The sequence below is a fragment of the Rattus rattus genome, chromosome 2 (assembly GCF_011064425.1).
Source record: "Rattus rattus isolate New Zealand chromosome 2, Rrattus_CSIRO_v1, whole genome shotgun sequence".
NCBI classification, from domain to species: Eukaryota; Metazoa; Chordata; class Mammalia; order Rodentia; family Muridae; genus Rattus; species Rattus rattus.
In genome coordinates this window covers 14,543,257-14,566,124 of record NC_046155.1, presented here as the reverse complement: position 1 = coordinate 14,566,124, position 22,868 = coordinate 14,543,257, and the positions used below count along the sequence as shown (strand labels likewise).

General features: G+C 41.4%; 1 protein-coding gene across 3 annotated transcripts in view; it reads left to right on the top strand.

Moving 5' to 3' along the window:
* The first annotated feature begins 2,264 nt into the window (after positions 1-2,264).
* Positions 2,265-22,868, top strand: part of Tle4 (TLE family member 4, transcriptional corepressor) — a 133,688-nt gene continuing 113,084 nt past the window's right edge. For 2 of the 3 annotated variants that reach the window (XM_032891679.1, XM_032891678.1), the window contains exons 1-4: positions 2,266-3,049; positions 3,543-3,640; positions 4,759-4,822; positions 5,973-6,017. In XM_032891679.1, the coding sequence (XP_032747570.1) occupies positions 3,005-3,049; positions 3,543-3,640; positions 4,759-4,822; positions 5,973-6,017 (252 nt within the window). In that variant the 5' untranslated portion in view covers positions 2,266-3,004. Of the gene's footprint in view, positions 3,050-3,542; positions 3,641-4,758; positions 4,823-5,972; positions 6,018-22,868 lie in introns of all 3 variants that reach the window. The other variant, XM_032891677.1, reaches the window with a different exon arrangement.

Here is a 22,868-nt window from a genome sequence, read left to right as displayed (position 1 = left end):
CTCCAGCCACTTTCTCTTGATAGAAAACTGGTGAGAGAGGTTAAGAGGAAAGGTCTCTCCTATAAGCTGATATTTCCGACCAGCAAAGTTTCTTTCCACTCCCACCCTTTCAATAGCCCTTCAGGCTCTAGCATTAAACTTCTTGTTTCCTGTCCCAGGAAATGACTGCATGGAATTTCAGTAAGTTGGATCCTAATGACCCAGACGCTTTCTATACTGAGAACACAAGGCTTGGATTTGCCAAGGCTATCAGCAAGCATTTACTGAGCACCAGCTACATGCCAGGCACCATCCAGGGCATTGGAGCCCAGCCCTGACTAAACCAAGTCCCAGTTCCCATGGAACTTACTACCGTTTGGACTGAAATAGAGAAAGAACATGGAATTTCCCACAGAGACACTGTGGTAATAATCCACTAGAAAGTTCCAGGGAAAGCAAATAAGCAACCTCAGAAAGACAGCGGCTGTTCCTGTTCTGAGACTCAATGTCCTAGTGCAGACGTGGTTATCACTCAAGCCTTCTGAGAACGATTCAGAACACTGCTGTACAATGGCTATCTGTGAGCTTCAGGAAATAACACAGGGCCAGCAAGATAGCTCAACAGGTATATGCACTTGTCACTTGATCTCCCGGGTTTGTGAACACACACACACACACACACACACACACACACACACACACACACACTCACCCACTCCCAACACTAACTAAATGTTAAAAAATTTTCAAAATTTAGAAGGTTTTTTAAACAGGCAAGATAAAGACATTTTGCTTAACTGATATTTTTTTTAAAATGCAGTCCAAATATGCAATCATTTTGAGCTTAAAAAAAAAAAAAACTCCCCTCATGTGTTCAAAATCCTTTTTATATGAATCCCCTTTATTCTGGATTGGCTACATTTTAATAATTGGGTATGGGTCAGAGGCAAGTCCTCCATCCTCTTATTTTGGAAATGAAAATTATTTACAGAACGGAAGCATTGTATGAATCTCAGGTCTGGATTTCTGATAAGACTACTGCATTCTTTCTTTGCCCTGGTGTCCTCAGTGGGCAGTATTAGTTGAGGTCCACAGGATGCCTTGAATTGGGCCGAGGAAAGCGCTATCATTAGGAAAAACGGGTTTCCCACTTTTGTTGAACCAACAGCACCTAATTCGAGTTAGAGTGGGACTCAAATGAATGTCCCAAATGCAGCGGCCTTGGCTACAATCCTGCTTGACTTTTTTTGAATTCTTTGGATTGCCCAGAGGTCAGAGGTTCCTTAGCTCAGCCTGAAGGCTTCCGAACACCCTCTAAGTCTCAAAACTGCCGCGGGCTGCCTCTCCCGGGTTCTGACCTTCTTCCCTAGGCCATCACAGGCTCAAGGCCCGACTGTCCACACACGGACCCTCTTTCAACCTGAGTGTAACTTGACTGGTGCCTCTGAAGAAAGGGAATGTTAGAGTCTGCGGGCCAGGAGGCCCTAGGACCGGCCCAGTGCACGCCTCCCGGCTGCGGCTCTAAACCCGGCCGACCGCGTCCGCGCTCACGCGGAAAATTATGCCGGTTCCAGCAGCGCGTAAAATGGATGTGAACCGCACGGAGTGGGATCAGCGCGATCCTCCCTCTCTTGTCTCAACAGGGGTTTCGGCGCGTTGCACAAGGCCGAGCTTGTCTCTTTACGGAGACATCGGGCCCTAATTAGTGCGCACCCCGGCGCGGCCGCCTAGCCCGGGCTCCGCGGCGAGCGGGAGACGAGCCTCGGAGGGCGTCTTCGGACCGGCCTGCAGGCTCACCGCCGCCGCCATCGCCGCCGAAACCTGCTTCTAAAGATGCAGCTAGGGCAGCAGCGACAGCAGCCGCCGCTGCTCGCCACCCCACGTTACTTTGATTGACAGCTGAACAAATGTTTCCGCGGTTCGAACGCTCGCGCTAGGGAACAGCGGCCAGGGCGAGGCTCCGCCCTGGGCGGGCCGCTGCGCCCCGCCCCCGCCAGCACCAATTCCTTGCACTTATTGGTCGGAGCTCCTCGTCACGCCCTGTCCCCACGTGGGTCTAGCCTGTCCGGCCCCGCCCTCCTGGCTTGCCATTTGTCAGCGGTGAAATGATGGGCAGTAACACAGAACGGCGATTAATGTTCAGCCATCTCCGATTGGTTGATGCGGTGCCCTCGCGCCGCGGGAGGGTGGGGCTCCTGGAGAGCGCCGCGGAGAGCGCGCGGGGCTAGCCGGAGACTGTAGTCAATCTGGAGGCATCCTTGGCCACGGTGGCCACGCGAGGACTACATCTCCCGGGATGCTTCTTGGGCCCTCCGCGGATGGTCGTGAATATGTATCAGAATGTTAATGATTAGCTGCTGCTAAATTTGGTCAAAGAAGTCACCTACACAGAGCGCGTTGTTAGAGCCGTTCCGAGCGGGCGTTCGGCTGTTGGCTGCCTTCTTCCCCCTCTTACACACTCGTGTATTATTTTGAGGTGGTGTTCGCAGAGTTTGAAAGAGAATTTTAAAAAGCCGCAAGCGTTTCGCTCTTTTATTTTTATAATCCCCTTCAATTTGGGGCTAAAAAAACAGGAAGGAAGAAAAGGAAATGAAATGTGGTAAAAGAAGCTAAAAGGTGCCTTTTAAAAGATCGTTGCTGTGAAGTGAAAAATCTCCAGAGAACCCCCAAGCGCCGCGAGACCTCTTCCGAACCAAAGGAGTTTGAGCTAGCTCTCAGGGAAGAAGCGACCATTCATTCCGAGGAATAGCAGCCAATTAAAAGACAAATAAAAAAAGTTTGGAGTGGGGCGCGAGCAGGCGGGCGGCGCTCGGCGGGCGCGGGGCTCGGCGGGCGCAGGACGGACGGTGCCCGCCGCCCTCAGTGACGCCCGCGGGGAATGCGGAGCCGGCCGCCCGCGCTCAGCCGCCGCGCCTGCCTGCCGCCCGCGTCACGCGAGACCCGCAGGCCCGGGACGCCGCCGCGGGGCCCTCGAAGCGGATGAGCCGCGCGCCTCTGCCTGGCGCAGCCAACTAAAGCGGCGTGGATGATTCGCGACCTGAGCAAGATGTACCCGCAGACGCGCCACCCGGTGAGTGGCGCCGCGCCCGCAGCCCTGTCCGCGGCCGGCCGCTCCGAGGGTGCGGGAGGCGACCGACTTGTAGCCATTTTCTTATTGTTGTCTCTGAAGCCCCGGGAAGCCGCGCGCCGCCGCTCTCCGCCCGCGCGGCTCTCCCGAGGGGGGCGAGCCGGGCGACGCGAGTCTGCGAGGTGGAGGGCGCCGGCGGCCACAGGCCGGACTAGCTCGGCTAGCTGACGGCCGCTCGACGCCATGGCGCGGCTGCCCCGACGGGCCACTTTCGATTCCGGTAGGGGATGGGAGAGCCGGGCCGTTCGGGGGTTGTGGGGGCGGGGGGGCAGGGGCCAGGCTGAGAATCTGAGCTGAGAGAGGCCGCCCGAGGGTGCCGGACCCCAACCGGCGAGCGAGAGGCGGGAGCGGCGCGACGACCCCCCACCCCGACCGCGGGCAGTCCACCCCCCACCTGCGATGTGGGCTAATTAAATATTTTATTGTTGTTCTTTAGGCACCGCATCAGCCTGCTCAACCCTTCAAATTTACAATTTCAGAATCCTGTGATCGGATTAAGGAAGAGTTTCAGTTTTTACAGGCTCAATACCACAGGTAACGATATTGACTTTAGCTGATCCTTCTGTTTGCTTAGCTCTTGTCTTACCCCCCTCCAACACTACTCCCCCTCCTTTGCCTTTTTTTTTCCCCCCACCACAAAGGTATTACCATTTCCCCCCACTGTGGGCAGAAAAGGCAAGTCAGGGCCTCTTTTTCCTTTAGGCAGGTGTAAAGAAATTAAGCATTTCTTCTCCTGTAAACAGAAAAGGAAGCAGAACAATCGAAACTGAGGAGACTTGGAAAACGCTGAGGCCAAACTTTCGATATTGATTTATTGGGTTAGGAGAATGGAAGGTTGGGAAGATTCTGGGGCCCTTTGACTTCTTGGTTCTTTATTACTCAGGGCTTGATTTCTTCCTTCTGCCATTCCGTGGCATAATTTGAGAGCCAGGGGAAGTAAGCAGTGAGCCATTTCATTACTTTTATTAAAAAACAAAACCAAAAACCAAAACCAAAACAAAAAACTCCAATGCTTTCATCTTCGAGGTTCTTCCGACTTGGAGTGCTTTTAAAACGTGTTTGTTTCACTGGGTCCTTAATGATGCAGAATTCTTAATGCATAAATGCAAGAGCCAAAACAAGCTGCTGGACCAGATCACCACCTCCCCACCCCCACATGGTATTCAATTTGTCTGTTTTTTTTTTGGAGGGAAAAAAAAATGTTAGTCCTAAGACTGTTGATTCTGATCTTCATTAATCTCATAGATTATTAAAGGTAAACCTTCCCTGTAGCATTTTCATAGACCTAAGTTTGCTTATAATATATATATGTAATTATTATCGATATTTATTTCCTTGTTCTAGTAAGTGAATTTAGTGAAGAATATTCAATTCTGGGTGAAATCGCAGAATTCAATTGGCTAGAGGGACTATTTCTTTAAAACATAAACCCCTCTTTCCCAACCCCCCACAGTTTAACCTTATCAAAGAGGCAAGTCCAAGCTGGTTCTTGTCACTCATTTCTCTCTCCTCCCTTTCAATAGTAAAGCGCTGTTTAATATCATTGATTTGACAGTAAGAGGTGATGATTTACAGGAAGGGATGTGGATTTGGAGTTGAAGGATAGAAGTTCAGTTCTACACTGTACTTAGTCGATTTTGTGTCTTGACTAGTCTGAAGCTGGAATGTGAGAAGCTGGCCAGTGAGAAGACAGAGATGCAGCGGCATTATGTCATGGTAAGAAAACTGTGTCACAGAATCAAAGTGCTCATTAGCTGGGGAGACTGAAAGCCAGAATACGGTTTAAATTGCTGGAGGCTCCAGGATCCATCACAGTGGCCCTGCTAGTGTTGTTGGGGTTGTGGGTATGTGTCCATTAGCAACCTGTAATTCTAGGTGCTTATAACTTGGCCTTGGCAGCCAGCTTTGATTTAAATTTTCAAAAAGTTCAGTTGCATGGGGTATAATTTTCCGAGCTTTGTTTTTACAAATTTAAAAAATAAATGGAAAAAAGAACTCATTTATTTTTTGTTTAGTCACAAGCAAAATGTTTTTGTTAGTGGTTTTCTTTGTTGTTTTATTGCTTTTGCTCCAATTGTAACCAGACATTTTTTCTTTATACTCGTAAAATGACATGCATTTTATGCCTTTTAATTAATGATTTGGCTAGAAATGACACCAGACCCCTTTTCAGGAATTTTCCTACTCATCATGCTAATCTGGTTATATTTTTGTGTGTATGCTTTCAATTTCTATAGTGTTATTTTGGTTCTTAGAGTGTTGATTTGAGCTGCCAGATTTTCTGTACTGTAGTTATACGCCCATTCAGACAAATCAGATCTATGTTTACAGAAGTATAATGAAGCATTTTTATGATTCAGAAGTATATATGGTGTTGAAAGAACTTGCAGGGTGATGCACTAATTAATTTTCTATCCAGTTCTTCTGCTTTGCATCTATGAATCGTACACTAAAAACAGGAAACTGAACTCTCAGGTAACATCACCTTTTCCAGCAGTTCTTTCAAAACCTCAGCACTTGTGCGAGATATCTCTGCCGTGCTTAGGAGTTAAGGGTCACATGGAACCAAATTTTCATCACTTTTTCAACTCATTTGCTTATGATGCAGAAAGACAGTTGTACAAATGCTGAATTTTAATATTTTTATTAGTTTTGTGTGTTTTCCTCTCGGGTGTGTGTCTTAGCATGGCTTCTAGTTTTTTAAAGATAGTAATTTGACATTTTTTTACTTTATTGACCCGGGATATTTTGGTTAAGGTAAGGTCTTTGTATTAGTTGCTTTGTTTTCGGTGTATTTGGGCAATTTGAATATACTGGAGAGATGATTTGAAGGGTACAGATTTAATTGCTTTTCCTTCTTTGACAGTATTATGAAATGTCCTATGGGTTGAACATAGAAATGCACAAGCAGGTAAGTTATTTCTTTATAATCATTTTAAGTGACGGTCATACTCATGTGCTTTGAAAAGAAAACTGTATACTTTGTGATTTTTCTCTTGTACATTTGAGACATCTACCTATATCTTAAAAGACTTGTGTATGAGTCAAAGAGCAAGTCTTTTGCATGTGGTTCCTCCTGTTCCATATTATCTTACCTTTTAATAATTTTAGATTATTAAATCAGAATGCGTATTAAACTTTCCTGCACTTTCAAAAACAGCATGCAAATTTTAAAATGTGTATTTTCTTTTTTGCAAAGAGTTCCCCTATGTATTTCAGGCATCAAAATTCTCTTATGAAAGAACTTTCCTTGGAAAGTATTAATGAATAAAATTGTAAATTGTGTGAAACCTTCATTGCTTCCCTATGACAGAATAGAGGAGTGAGCTGGGAGGATCAGATGAAATCTGCAGAGCTGTAAAAGAAATTGATGTAAAATCCGTGCACTAGTCCCCGGAGCCTACTTAGTAGATCTTACCAGGAACTCTGGCTTCGACTTCCAAAATTTGTGCAGAGTAAATGAACCTGATAGGAGGATGTGATTAATGTTAAGCCCTAGGTCTTGAAACCTAGCAATTAGTTTGGGGTTGGGGGAAAGGCATTTGTATAGGTATACATGACCACTGCAGCCCACTCCAGCTGCTACAGGGGATGGGTTTGTTTTGATTTTTGTTTGTTTGGCCACAGACCAAAAGGAATGATTTGGTTTAAGTTCCCTAAATGAAAAAACTAGCGCTGTGTGTGTGTGTGTGTGTCTGTCTGTCTGTCTGTGTGTGTATGTAAAATGCTATTTAGCAATGGTAATTTCTCCAGGAAGCTGAAGTCATCTCCTATGAAGGATTTTGAGTCTCATCAACCATTTTTGAGTAGATACATGTCTTACTTGCCTGCTGAGACGATGGACAATTTTCTGTTTTTCATGCCTTATTTATTTGTGGTCAGGATGATATATGTACCTTCTAAGAATAAAAAGTATGAGATGACCATGTCATTGTTTCAACTAACTTAGTTATTCGCTACATGGTCAGAATGCATCCTCATTAGTAGTTCAAAAAGACATCTCTTAAACAGTTAAAGCAGATAGTATTTGAAAAAATTAAGTTGGGAAGAATTATAACAGTATTTACATTGATGACTTTTGTTGATGTTCTGTTTTACTCTATTTGGTTGTGCTAATGTTAGCATATTATATGTGGTATATGCTAATACATAGATGTCGGAGTTTGGCACATATTTAAATTTTTTCTTTAGTATTTTTGCCATTTCTGTTTAGGTTAGTAATTTCCATTACTACTTAAGCAAAATGTGTCCCCTTTAGCTCTACCTGACAGGGATACCATGACCTGATTACAGCCTGTATCTTGTACATACTTTTTGTTTGTTCGTTCTTATGTACTGTCCTAGTTTCTCTTAAAGAATGGACACGATGAATGCCCCTCATTTCCCCCTTCATATACTTTCCTCCCCTGACCACTTAGTTTCACTTAGTCTCTGGCTTTGCTTGGCCTATCTGCACCTGGAAGTGTCACCTGTCTTTATGTATTCACTTTGGTGTTGGGGTAGATGTAAGATCCTTTAATTTTACACCTTTTATACAACTATGAATTTTGTCATCTTGTCCAGCTGTCCTCAAATGCCATCCATTTAAAATTGAGAAGAGTACACTTTGCCCCCCCACCCCTTGCTTTTGAATTCAATCATATCAAGAATCCCGAGGGCAGTTTATCACATTATGAAATACAGACAGCCCTGCAGACCACCTACTTATTATATTTTCTTCCCCCCCCCCCCTTAAGCGCAGAGGCAGATCTGTCTTTATTTGCTTTCCTAGGCAGACAGCCTTACTTTCTCTTAGCCTCTCTTCCAGATGCACTAGCTGGATACCCTTGTAATGGAAAGGGGCAGTAATGCAAGGAAGTTGCCCCGAGGCATAATTGGGCCTATTTCTCAAGATCGGTTTAGGCTTATTCACTTATTAGATTTGTGTCTCAAAGGGTTCTAGAGTAGGAGTCCCAGGAGCCCTGAGAAGTACTCTAGTAATTGGTGGCCCTGATATTTGAAACCTTTGTGTATTTTTTTAATTTTTATTTTATTGTTGTTAATATTCCTGTGTTCCTATTCTTCTTGGCTGCAGCCAGCCACACAAAAGTATTTTTAGAGGAATTTTTCACTGGGACAGAAAATGAAGGTTTTGAAGGAGCCATGACTCCGTGACTTAGTAAATGGATAAATGGATGCTAGTATGCAAGCAGTGGTAAACAGGGACAGTCCCCTGTCCCCGTCCTCCCCCTCCCCTTAGGTGATGCTCATCAGCAGGCGCCCTCGGTTGATTCTGATAGAGAACCATAAAATGAAACCTATGGGGAATTTGTCATTCCGAAATGAAAGCTAATGTAATTAGTACCAATTAAAGTACATTTAGTAAATTGGATTTAATCTTAATTAAGCCTGCGTAATGTTGCCAATTTTTAACAATTATGTTTGAGAACATAATTAATTTAAATTTTGGTAACTGAGTAAATAGCATTAGTCTGGTAAAACTAGTGGATTTTTTTAAAAAGGGGAACTCAGTGACATGGAATTGGAACATAAAATATGAATGCAATTTTTAGTAATCTTTAGTAGGATTGATAGACCTGGACAGATGAAGCTGGGGAAAAAACATCTGAAGTTCAAGTGGAATGTTGTAGGCCACAGTGGGAATTAGTACTTTTCCATTGTCTTTGGTTTTAGTGTGAATATGGCAATGATAATTAGGACCTGGTTAGAAATGGCCTGGAATTTATTGTGATATCTTCAAAGTAGAGTTTTTAAAAATGAAAGAGCATTGATTCCTTGAGGATTTCTCTGTCTACAGGGTTTTGCTTTTGCTTAGATGGACAGTTGGTCCAGGGTTCTTGTTACTTTCTTCTGATCCTTTATATAGTGTGGGTTTGGTTGGGCCAGTGACCCTAGGCAGATGGGGTGCTGTGTGCAGTTGATGCCATAGCTGGATGCTGCTTGTCAAATCCTTTGCCTGCAACTCTGTAATGGAAGAATTCCTCTCTAATGGAGTCAGACTCTGGCTGTTGCCACTCTGAAGTGTGGATATTGGACGTAGATTAGGTTCCATTGATGTGAGCATTCAACCTGTGAAATGAAATAGGTAAATATGCTATGAAGTGAAAAGGGGGATGAGAGTTACTCGCAATTTCCTCATTGTGTGTTTTATAATCAGAAGATATCTTCTAACATTTACTTGCTTAGTACATGCATTTTAAAAACCATTAGAAATCCTTTGGAATTTGTGACACTTAAAATTAAAGTGTGCAACTTGCACAATTATATGAAAATAGGTTTGTCTTATGTGCATATTCTTGTGTGTAAGTTTTTTGCATTAAGCAACAAAAATTTGATTTCATCCTAAGCCATGCAAATTTCATTACAAGACGTGGGCCACAACCATTTGAGTGCTGCTAAAATATTAATTGAACAGAAATGAAAGGCTTTGCCAACTGATAGGATATCATAATCATAGCCTCTTTGGTCAATGGTAAATGATGATAAATGACATTAGGAACCTTTTAGCAAACTGTAATAACTACAAGGGGGGAAGCAGTATGGATTTGCATTATATCTGATACCCTCTAGTACCAAGTGGATTGCCAATACTGCTTGTTTAGCATTTTCTAAGGGCAATAGGATATTGATTTCTGACTTACAAGGAACAGCTCTATTTTCACCATTGAAAAGTATTGCAGGTTGTTAAGAAGAAATTGACTTGAAGAGGCCGACTGCTGCCCATCATGGAGCAAATAAAGCAAAACTGCCGAAGCATGGTGGAGCAGCGAGACGGGCCCTCAGCAATTTGTTGCTATTAATTTACCATGCTCGACAGCAAATCAATCGGCATCTACTTCATCTGCTGGAGAAAATGCTGTCCAGGGCAGATAAAAGGCTCGGCATGGTACAGAGAATAGACTGGCTTGGCCAAAAGGAGGCTGCAGTTAATGTGTAAATAAGTGAAATCAAGGCCACTGTTGCAGAGCAAGCAGTTGTTAATTAGGTTGGTGCTTTTTAGTGAACTATTTTAGAAAGCAGCCTAGGATTTGGAGAATAAGGAGGGATTTAGTGAGGTTGAAGTAATATATGACAGTCGGCTTGACATTCCAGCCTTCAGTGCAGTTGATTCTAGGATGTAGTCAATTTATTTGGGGACAGTGCTTGCAGTGGAAGTCAAATTATGTAAAGTTCTGTGTAGAGCAGATTTCTCTTAAGATAATACACATGGGGGTTATTACTGATATCTTACAGATCTTATGTTGTATATGTTTGAGGACAGCCTGGTCTACAAAGTGAGTTCCAGAACAGCCAGGGCTACATAGAGAAACCTTGTCTCAACAAAACAAAACAAAACAAAACAAAACAAAACAAAACAACCCCTAGAATGTCTGAACAAAGGCGGACTACTGGCTACTGGGCTGTGAAGTTTTAAAGAGATACACAAGTAAAATTCTGATGCTTGAACATACACCCCAGGAGGAGGAAAGAAAAGAAAGGGAACTCTTGATTGTTCTTACCTTTTTTTTTTTTGTTCTTCATTGAGGTTTGGAGCTTGAAGCAGCATTTTATTATTTAAGATTACTGATAATCTGATTAATATTAATGAAATAGAGGGTTTTTTTTTTAACTCTTTGATTTGGATATTTTAGAGTAGGGGGCAACTTTACTCCTATGTAGTAAATCTAAATGGGTATAAATTTTAGTCAAGATTATTTTTCCCCCACAAACTGCCAGAGGATCTAACATTGTGGCAGTTAATATCAGGTGGCAGTTTCTTGGGCAAGACCCACTGAGCTCTTTATGTTCTGCAAGAGGACCCAGAAGGTGAAATTTAACCCTCCAGGGTGTATATATGTGTTAAGGGGGCTATTTTCTGAATTCTTTGTGTTATTCTTTCTTGTGTAAGATTTTTTAGTTTTGAGGTACCGTAGGAGAATATCTATAGAATTTTTTTTCACCTTCAGTAGTGATTGTTGAGTGGAATTAAGAGTTTCCTTCTAATAGAATGAACATTTATTATATATCTGGCATGTACTTACCACAGATCTGGGCATGCTGCCAAAAATCTTTAATTCTTATAAAGATCCCAAGAAAAGGATTATGTCCAATCAAAGGATGATTAAGCAGGGTCAGATCTGTTCATGGTGGTATAGTAATAGGTGGTAGGTTGGAGTGGATTGCTTAGGACGCTGCCCTGTTAGGAAATGGATTGGCCATAAATTAGAGATTCGGGCCCTTGCTCATTGCTGGAATGGAGAAACCCTTGGCTACTAGAATAAACTTTGATTTCTGCCTGTGAGTCCCTGAACTTTGGGATTCCACTCAGAACCCCTTGAAGAGTCTCTGTTGCTGCTTGGAGTCCAAGGCTGGAACCATTCAGGTTGGTCTCTCTATCCAGGCTGCCTCAGTGGGTAGGAGGTCCTGGGTGGCTTTCCCTGGTCTCCCACTTGTCAGCGAGCAAAGCTACTTACTTGCTGCTGCTTGTAAGGAAATTTTGTCTTCTCTCCAGGCTGCCTGTTTGTTTATTTACAAAGGGTTCTTCTGTTTAATTTATCTTTTCCTGTGGCTTCTTAGACCTTCCTAAGACTAGGGGGCTGTTTGTTAATCATCACCTCAGGGTTTCTGAAGGGGGAAGCTGGGAGGGGAAAATGTGATGTTTTGTGGCCTCTTTGTAGTTCAGAAAGAGGTTCTTAGATGCAGGAAATCACACAGCTCAAACTTTTAAATGAAGGCAGATGGTTTGCTTTTCCTGCTGAGCATTTCTTTGTAGCATTCAAAGGCATATTTCCTACTCACCGCTCCACAGTCTCTGCTTCCTATTGTTTATTTTACTTATCACTTTGATTGACAAATTTGTATTTAGGCAGTGTAGCTCTGAGCTGTGTTGGACTAATGAGCTAGACAAGAATGAACTGCATCTAAGATTCTCTTTCTCAGTGAAGGTTCACAGCTACATTTCTCTTTTAATTTTACTTTTTCCTTTGCCCTACACAATAGTTAAACGGAGTTGGTAATTATATGTTAAACATCTAGAAGTTCTTTGTATTTGCTTTTAATGGGAAACTTTTATTACATTTCATATTTGATAGCCTGGGTTGTGATTTTGGATTAATAATGGTTTTGCTAGTTAGAGAGGGAAGAGGAGGTGCGATTTCTAAAAGTTAATGTCCTTTGTCATTTTTTTTTTTTAAGATTTATTTATTATATGTAAGTACACTGTAGCTGTCTTCAGATACACCAGAAGAGGGCATCGGATCTCATTACAGATGGTTGTGAACCACCATGTGGTTGCTGGGATTTGAACTCGGGACCTCTGGAAGAGCAGTCAGTGCTCTTAACCACTGAGCCATCTCTCCAGCCCCTTTGTCATTTTTCATACCTTCTTTTAAACCATTTTACAGGCAGGCACACAACTCTTTGTCAGTTTGAGGTCAGTCTGTTTTACATAGTGAATTCCGGGCCAGACCAGGCCACTTAGTGGGATACTGTCTTAAAAATAAATAAATAAGTAAATAAATAAATAAAAATTTAGAAGGGGGGCTGGAGAGATAGTAGAGTAGTTAAGAGTGCATTCTGCTCTTGCAGAGGACTGGAGTTCTGTGCCTAGCACCCATATCAAGAAGCTCATAACTACCTGTAATTCCAGCTTCAGGGGATCTGACCCTCATCTTCTGACTTCTGGTTATCGGCAGTTATATGCATCCATGTGCACACACATGCACATACAATTGAAAATTAAAAAAAAATAGAAAAAAAGGAGCTACGTATCATTCTGGTAATAGAGACATGCTAGGTTATCAGTTTTGCAAACATGGCTGATGGAAAGAAGTGTGAGGCAGTACATTTAAGCATGGATACTGATTTACATGGATGAGAGTCTGTAAGGCTTAGGACTTCTTTAAAAGTCAGTACACTGAAGACAGTTTATGAAATTGTTAGACTAAGGGCGAAGGCCTTAGAAGTCTTAGCCAAAGTGAAAGATAGAGCTGTTTTGACTTTGCCTTAGTAACAGCTGTCAGTGGGAGTTGCTTTCTGCCTGTAAAGAGGGATTTAGCTGGCCTTCACCACCACAAATCTATATATCCTCTCTATTTTCATTGGAATTGGCCCATAACATTGATGCCAGGCTTTTGCTATTTCTATATCACACAGTCAAGACTTACCTTCAGAGCTGTCGTGTGTAACCTGCATTCCATCTAGGGGGATAGACAGGCAAGGTATAGGTTTTCTTAGCTGGTTTGTCAAAGCAGAGCAGTAAAACTCCAGGATACCCTTTAGGCACTCTGCCCTTTGGGAGATGAGTTGTCTTGTTATCTTTTAGGGATTTTTCTTTGTTCATTAATACATGTTGATTTGTGGTGCGTAGGGGCTTCTGCATCTTAGAACAAAGGCATAACTTCTCTCCATGCTCCATTGGCTGGCTGCAGGACATTCAGAAGTCTGCAGGGCCCTCCCTCTTAACTACAGCCACCTAGGCAATTGAGAGGTTGGGAGGCAGACTGGCAGTGATTCATTGCCACATTGCTGCTAGTTTCTTTTTAGACAAGATCTTACTGTGTAGCTTTGACCAGACTTGAATTCTTAATCCCCCTGTCTTAGGCTTCTGAATATTGGGATTACAGGTGTGAGCGTCCACAGCTGATTTTATTCTTATTTTTCAACTCTATGTTCTGCTCTGAAGATTTGTAGGGTTTTTTGGTTGTAGATCTTTAAAAGGCCTGGAAATACAACTGGAAAGAATAGTGAGTGCAATTGGAAATTTAAAACACTAGTACCTTTCTTTGCACAGAGCTTAAGGCATTTTGCATGTTCACCTCAGTGATCTTGATGTTCCTGTAAAGCAGGTAGCAAGTTCGGATCTGTGTGTTTATTTAAGTAGCTTCTGTCAGTAATGTGCCCTACAGTTTGCCAAGCAGTGTCATTCCTCTGGCCTCCTTTAACAGATGACACTAAAGCTTAAGGGCTTAAGAGACTAGCCTGGTGTGACAGTCAGGAAGGATCAGCACATGGGTGGGGATACCAGAGTTCACAAGGGTCAGTGCATAGGCCTGAGGTCACACAGGAAGTCAGTGGTTGGAGGGGAAATAGTTTCTTAACTTCCCTTCTGGAGTTCTCACTATTGACTTGACCATTTTAAAATAACAAATGTGCTTTTTTCTGTCATTTTCTTGGCTTTCTGCTGTAGGAGAAGTAAAGTACCATAGGCGGCAGCCCAGGAGTGAGAGATCTGATCTGTGTGCTTGTGATGAAGTTCAACTGTTCCCCCTTCCCTCCACCCTTCAGTGTCAGTGCCCTGCCCAGAAGAGGCAGACATCAGCAAATTGAAATCTAAAGCTAAGATCCACTTTTAGCGAAGTGTTTAACCAAACTGGCTGCTCCCTCATACCTGAACTATGTCACACAAGCAGGCTATTAGAGACGCACACTTGTTTATTGCCCGTTTCCCCTTCCCAGCCACCATGTAAGCTCCGCTTTTAGAAGTGCTTTCTGCAACACACTGACAGTGTGCTGCTGCCATGGGATAGTTGGAGGGAGAGAGAACACTTGTGTTCAGGTAGTAGTTAAGTCTCTGTGATTGGTTTTTTTTAAGGAAATATTTGGATAGCAGGATAGACAAACAATACTGAACCTTCAAGTCTTGCATTTCTTACTAGTGAAGTTTGTAGGAAAATGACATGTGGAAAGAGGAAGTGAAAACAGCTGAACATGGGGTTCAGGAAGAAGAGCAGTTAAACTAGAACCTAAGTATTTTAGTGGGATCAGCCCTTTATAGTTGAAAACTGGAATCATTTCTAACTGAATTTAGAATTCATGTTGAACACTTTTTACGAGTCAGTATATATTTGAATTGTTCCACCATTAATAACTGTGTACATGTGGCTTGAATGTATGTGGGCAGATACTGATCTTGACTGTGGTGTGTTTACCTCACTTTCTCTTGTCTTCTTAGACAGGGTTGGGGAACTTTTGAGATAGAGTGTAAGTAGTGAGATGAAATAATGTTAAAAGATATTCTAATGGTAAGCAAGTTTCTACAATTATGGAAGTAGTCTTCTTTTCCCAGTAACCTTATGAAATTACAGAATTATTATTATTTACTTTCAGCTAACTTTTCAGCCTATGACAAGGCAAGATATAGAAAATTTAAATAACTGCAGTAGGATCTCCAGCTGTTTTGTTTTGGTTCTGGGGATGTAACAGACTGTGCACCTTGGAGGCTAGTACTCTGCTTCTAAAATATACTCAGCCCAGAAAGTTTCTTGTAAATCATTCTCTTAGTTTTTGAAATTTATAATTGCCTGTTAGCACAAGAACTATGTATTTGTTTATATAATACTTCAAGATGCTTTTTCCATCTCTCAGTAATGTCAGAATCATCCCTATCCTGTTGATGAGCAAACTAAAACACAGTTGAAGTTCCACAGTTAATTCGTAGATGGTTTGGAGTGGTCTCTTAGGACCCATGTTTAGGTTAAAGTTTTGTTCATGCAGAGTTCATTTAAGCAGGTATTGTCAGATATGTAGATTAAAATGCACAAGAGCTGATTTAATGTTGCCAGCATTTGTATTTTTCCTTTGGCATATACTGCTTGCATTTCAAAATTGTATACTTACAATGTGATTTGTAATAATTTCTTCCTAGGATGAGTGTGCAAAGGAGCCTACAGGAGTTTGTTAACTGTTGTGTAAGGAGCTCCAGGGATTACTTCCTGAAGTATGTAGATGTGATCTCCAGCTGAGGTTTATCTCAGGACACTTGGGGGAAGGATGTGGTTGACAGTGAGCTTGACAGCTCAACTCCTCGTAGCTCTTGTGCTGTGTGCCACCAGGAGTCTTTACTTAGGAACAGTTTAGACTATTGAACTTGGTTAAGAATGAGCTTGTGATTAAACAAATGACAGTGGTGAATAAAATAATAGAGAAATATTTAATCTTGGCTTTTATGATCCAAACACTTAGCATGTATCAACTTCTTTCACGAACAGTATAAAGTCACTACTATGTTTGTTTCTGAGCTCCTAGGAAAAACTTACCTTTATGATGAGGCCTCTGATAGGCAGTCATAGGTTGGAATACATTATCCTAATTCTTTCACACGTCTCTGAGTGGTTTTTAAAATGTAGGGTTGGATGTAGGGATCTAGAAGTTAAGAATACTTGCTTACCTAATGTTCAGGGTTGGGCTTGTTTTTACCAGCACAAACAAAAGTGAACGGTAGAATTAGTTGATTATTTTCTATCACTAATTTTTTTAAGTTTTAAAAACTTTTATGTGTGTAAGTATTTTGCCTGTTTGTGTGTACCATGTGCATGCAGTGCTCACAGAGGTGACCTGGGTGTCAGATCCCTTATGTGGGTGCTAGGAATTGAATTTGGGTTCTCTGGAAGAGCAGCCAGTACTCTTAATTACTGAGCCCATTTCTCCAGCTCCTTTTAATATTCTATTGTATGACACCAGTTCTGAAAGTTAAGGTTTAAGATAGTGTTAAACAAAAGGAAATACATTTGTCTTGTTTTTGTTTGCTTGTGCTTTTTGTAGAAACTGAACAATGTTAGGATATTGTAGACTGTTCTAATAATCACTTGTTGCCAGTGATTCATGATCTATAATCATCTTGTATAGTATGGACTATTTTGTTTAGCTTTGTTGCATGTCCTTTTTATGTCAAGAGTTGACTGTGATAGCTAGAGAGAGCCTTTTGATGCACATCATTGATCATAAATTCAGGTTGACTGAGTACCTCGTGGGTGTCATGGTGCGGGAGTTGATTTTGATGTCTCAACTTAATTCCCCATTTTTAAGGAATGTAAGGGATGTGCAGCTGATAAATTGAAGGATTAATGTTCAGGTCTAGGAAATCTGGCTTGAGCTCATATATACATGTATGTGTATATATGTATATATTTGTGTGTGTGTGTGTGTGTTTTAGAGATTTATTTATTATATATAAGTACACTGTAGCTGTCTTCAGACATACCAGAAGAGGGAATCGGATTCCATTAGAGATGGTTGTGAGCCACCATGTAGTTGCTGGGATTTGAACTCAGGACCTGTAGAAGAGCAGTCAGTACTCTTAACCATTGAGCCATCTCTGCAGCCCAAGTTTTTATATTTTAAATGTGCCTGGTATACTGCTGTCATGCTCTGTATATAACTAGCTTGAATATTATAAGTGATAAAGAATCTGATCAGGATTTTTAAAAAATTTTTTGTCAACAAGTGAGCTAAATTAGTGGCTTTACCTATATCACATTTTTTTGACATTTTTTTCTTTTAATGGATATTTCTTTTTATTGCATTTAAAATGTTATCCCCTTTCCCGCTTATCCCCTCCAGAAACCTACTATCTCCCCCTGCTGCTAGGTGGGTGTTCTCTCACCCACCTACCCACCTACTCCCTCCCACCTCCTTATCCTGACATTGACACTGGGGCATAGAGCCTTCATAGGACACAGGGCCTCTCCTCCCATTGATGCCCAACAAGGCCATCCTCTGCTACATATGCGGCTGGAGCCATAGGTCCATCCCTGTGTACTCTTTGGTTGGTGGTTTAGTCCCTGAGAGCTCTGGGGGGTCTGGTTGGTTGATATTTTGTTATAATTATGGGGTTGCAAGCCCCTTCAGTTCCTTCAACTCCTAAACCTTCCATTGGAGACCCTGTTCTCAGTTCAGTTGTTGGCTGTGAGCATCCGCACATTTTTTTTTTTTTTTTAATAGCTTTTTGTTTGCCTGATGATTACAGGTTTTGGCTATTCTTATTCATTTGCAGTTGTGATTTCTAACCACATGAGAATGTCTAGACAACAGCAGAACTTTTGAATCCCTACCTGGAGTGGGGATGGGATGGGGGTTCTTGGCACTTAAATGTTAAATTGTATGGTCTCACTCCCAGGGAGAGAAAACTGGGACTCAAATAAAAGTTAGTTCAGTAGCTTCAGAGCAGGTGTCTCAAACCAGGACCACTTGCCTGGACGTACTTGGTGGTACCTGCTGATACTTTATGTTGCAGCGGCTTAGTTGTACTACTGGCTTCTAGTGGGTGGAGGCTGGATATTGTTGAGCATCTTGCAGTGCACATGACAATGCTACTACAAAGAGTATCCATCCCAAAATTTCATTTTTGTCAGGGTTAAGAAATAGCTCCGGAGAGTAAAGTATTGTGAATTCTGTTGCATTTTAATGCTTGGGCACATTATGACTTCTTTGAGTAAAGAGATAAGCCAAGAGTCAGCCTTGAATGACTACTGAAGAGTCCTTCAAACTCTTCTTGTTTTGAGTCCTTTTCTTCCCTTTCCAATGGTGGTAAACAAGAATGGAGTTAATGGGAGTTTATAAGGTTCTGAATGGAGACATTATATTACACAATCAGTTTGTAATCATTGTTTTCCTAAAGAAAGGAAGGTAATAAAATATTTTCAAGGGTGGAGACCTTTTACTTTTCAGCTTCTTGTTGGATTCTTGATTTCTACCAAAAACAACCAGATAGTTGTTATGTTGTTATTACGAAAGATGGAATATTTTTTTCATTGTCAATACTGGATGGGCCTTTAGAAGGCACTGGAATCATCATTACCCATTGCTACATAAGTTTTCAGAAGGATTAATTTTCAGTCGTCCTAGCAATCCTGGGCCACCATCTGGGTAGTACCAAGATTAATATTGTCGATTGGACCAACTGAGACTTCAGTAGACCCCTTTGCCTGATTCGCTCTAGTAGAGGGATCAGGACATATCTTGCTGCAAAGTAGCTCTTCTGTTCATTCACTTGGGTTCTGTTTAGGGAAAAGTTTTATTGTCCAGCCCTAATGAAATAAAATCAAATCCTGAGTTTTCTAAACAGCCAAAGTCTAAAACATAATGAGTGCTAACTTGACACAAAGTAGAGTTATCTACAAGGAGGGGGCCTCAATTGAGAAGCTGTTTCCTTAAGATCTAGCTGTAGGTCATTTCTCTTGTCGAGATCGGTGGGGGAAGGCCTGGCCTGTTGTGGATGGTGCCATTCTTGGGTTGGTGGTCCTGCTTTCTATAAGAAAGTAGGCTGGGCAAGCCATGGTGAGCAAGCCTGTAAGCAACTTCCACAGCCACTGCATTAGCTCCAGCTTCCAGGTTTTTGCCCTCACTGCTTTGATGATGAACTGCTCTATAGAACTGTGAGTGAAATAACTTTCCTCTCCAAGTTGCTTTTGGCCATAGTGTTGCAGCACAGCGGTCTTAACTGTAACCAAGACACATAATCAGTGAGCTTGAGAGACTTTTGTTTGTTTCTGTGTTACTCTGGCTGTCCTGGAACTCAGAGATCCCCCTGCTTCTGCCTCCAGAAAAGATGTATACCAGCAAGCTCCTGAGTTTTGTTTGCTTTTTTTCTTTCCTGTATTATGCTGTGAATATGGGAGACTTTAAAGTTTGGGTTGGGTGGACATGTTTAGAGTGTAGCTTTTAAAACATGTCTACCTTGGTTAACCTTAAAAATAATAAAAAAAAAAATTAATGACCAGTAAAAAGTAGCAAATTCATAGCTACTCTATTGTTTCAACTTTTGTTTTGGAGACAGGTGATTATTTAAGGGTTTTTGATAGAGAAACTGGTCTAAAACTCCAAAATACTGGAAATAAAAATGCCTCTTCTAGGTATAGAGTATAGAGCCAATGCTGTAGCTCTAATAGCAATGGTAGATTTGTACAGAGCTGGGTTGGACATAGTTCCAAGTGTTTGATACAACTGGTCTGTGAAGGTTCTGTTTCACCCAGATAAAAGTGGAATGGGTAGAATTCTTTATACTTTAAGTAAGAGCTTGAAGATGGTTTTATTTCAGTTTAGGATGTGATTTGGTAAGATAAATCACATCCCTGCCTTCAAATTACACTTCTAAGCCCTTGCATTCTTTGGTATTTGACATTCCATGTTTTTGCTGTTTTCTTTTTGTTTATTTGAAGTTCACTATTACTTAACATGTGACTGTGCACATCCTTCTGTATACTTCAAACCATCTCTCGATTGCTTTAAATACGTAATACAATGCAAGGGCCGTTTAAGTGGTTGTTATATTATATTTAGGGAGTACTCTGAAACCATCATTGTATTTTATGAATTGACATAGTTAGCTTCTTACATCCAAGTATCTAGGATTAAATTTGTAAATGTTAAAATGGTAGCTTGAAAGCCTAGCTTTGTGGGGTTACATTATTCCTTTGTTGGATGGGTTATTAGATAAGAAGTTATTATGGTTCTGGGCATATCAAAGCTGCGATGGCTTTTATATTGTTATGGAACAACAGTTACTTAATCTCATTACATCATAGGTGCTGCTTGAGACCTATGGAATTAGGAGAGGCAGGAGGTTTGCCTCCTCAGAAAATACCGCCTTTTCCTTCGAATCAGTGTAAACTGTACAGCGGAGACACTGTTGTGATAAAAAATGGAGAGTAGACCATCTTTCTGACTCTTGGTACTATTAAAGGTACTGTTACAGAAGGAGATAGATGAAGTTTAAGGAGGGAAGCCACTTAGGGAGAACAGAATGGGGAGGATTCTACGTGGAGTCACAGAATCAAGAATGTTTTGTGCATGATCACACTGTGGTTACCATTTCCAGTCTTGTTTAGTAGTAAGGCCTCACATGCTAGATAGAGTGCTTGGACAATTGAAAGAAACATAAAGAGAAAGTCAATAAAAACCCAGGACCACATCTGTTTTGTTGATATGCTCTTCTCTGGGTCCAAGACCAAATATCAGTCAATGTTGATTAAAGCCATGAGACAGCACTGAGGAGGTCGAGTCTGAATTAGAGGAGCAGTAGGAACAGCAGTGAGACTAGGAGGGAGGGAACCATGTGCTATAGTAGTAGTCCATTGGGTCAGGGTTACGGTAGGTAGTGCTTTGCAGAGGGCCCAAAACACTATGGGGTGAGAGAAGTGTGGGGCATTAGCAGAGAGACATTGGATGGGGAAAAACTGGTGTCAGGTGTATTGCAGTATGAGTGCCTCAGGAGGAAGGTAAGAGGGAGGCAGGAAGAGGAGGAGGAAAAGGAGTTTGTTTTTTCATTTCTCCTGGTGCTGAATCTATGCTCTTGTCAAGACAGATTCCACTGTCAGTGCCTGTATTCTATACCCAGATCACAAGAGAGTTAGCCAGGCAGTCCTTGTGGGAAGGCAGTGGTTTGGGCAGCATTTCCTTTTAAGGAAAGCATTTGACTGTTGGGTGACTATAAGTTTTTGTGAATCATTTTGTGTGATTGTTGCCACAATTATATTGATAGGAATTTAAGTAATTTCAGTTTTCTCTTTGGAGATATTCTGAATATTAATATAGGTTCAAAATCCTCTAAATAATTTATCAGCTATTGAAATATTTCAGTTATTATTGTCTTTCTTAAAATTCTGATATCCTTGAATAATGTTCCTGAATAAGTGATTCCTTTCTTGTGTTGTGAAGTTTAGTAACATGAAACTGAGTTAAATTTGCTTGAAGAACTATGTTTCAAAAGAAATAATTAATTTTTTTTCATTATGTTCTTGATGAGCTAAACACAGAAATTATAATAGATACTTTAGTAAACATAAATTATCTGTGTTTGTTTAACCCCTTTCCTCAATATGGGGCACGTGTTACAGTACCCTTTTAGAAATTTCTTAAGCTTCTGTAGTTGAGTGGGAATAGCAGTGATAGTTGAGTACACATGAAATTAAGAAGCCCATAGAGAACATTTGGTAACCAACATACTGCTTGGTTGCGTGGTGTGAAGCCGCAGATCTAGTCTAGAGAGGGACAGGGTGTGGTTTTACTGCTCTGTCATGCAGTCTGTTGTAACCGTCAGAAATATACGTTGCTTTATGGGCTGCAAGATGTTCTCTTCATGTGAGCACAGCTTCTCCATTGCCTATCATGCCCTCATATATCTACTGTTAATTAGGACCATTTGAATGGTCACAACAAGAAGGTCAAGGGTGGTGGTAGAAATGTTTACTTGTGTGTTCTGCTTATGGCTTTTATGCTTCTGGATGCTTTCTCCAAACACAGTAATGCCCTATTTGTTTTCAGTGAGTTAGGTCGAGCTCTTTAAAGATAGGGCTTAGATGCTTTGTTTTGGTTATCGAAATTAATGTTAAGGGAAATTAAATATTAACAGAATTTCAGCAAGCTAAAGAAGTTACTATGATCAGTCTAAGGCTGAAGACAGGGATTGCTGTCTTCCTCTCTTCACTGACTGATGAGGCTATCTATGTTCTTCAGTGAATTCACCAGTCAGATTCCAGTGTGAATACTCAAAATAAGTAGTGTATTTTTATTTCATTTTAAAGTATCAAAAAAGCATATGATAAGGTAATTTGCTAAAAATTATTTGAGAAGACTTGACTGTACTGATTATGCACAGATATCTTTATCTTTTCACTGTTCTCTAAACAATGAAGTATAATTGCTACTCATAAAGCACTTACATTGCATTAGGGATTTAAAATAATCTGGAGATGAGTTAGAGTATACAGGAGGCTGTGCATAGCTTAGAGGTATATAAGGGACTTAAATATATGTGGTTGTTGGTTCCCTAGAAGTCCTGGAGACGTTCACTGTGGACAGATACCCTAGAGGTTCTAGAACTTTTCTTTTCACAACTTGGTGCTCAGTGCCCAGCCTAGTAATTAGCTGGTAGACTGTTAAATTGTTACAGAGGAGATGGTGGTTTTTCATTTTTCCTCTTTGCTTTCTTCACTGAGATACCCCACTCTAACCTATGACTTTCAAATACTTTTTTCATTGTGATATATTTTCTAGATTGACCTCT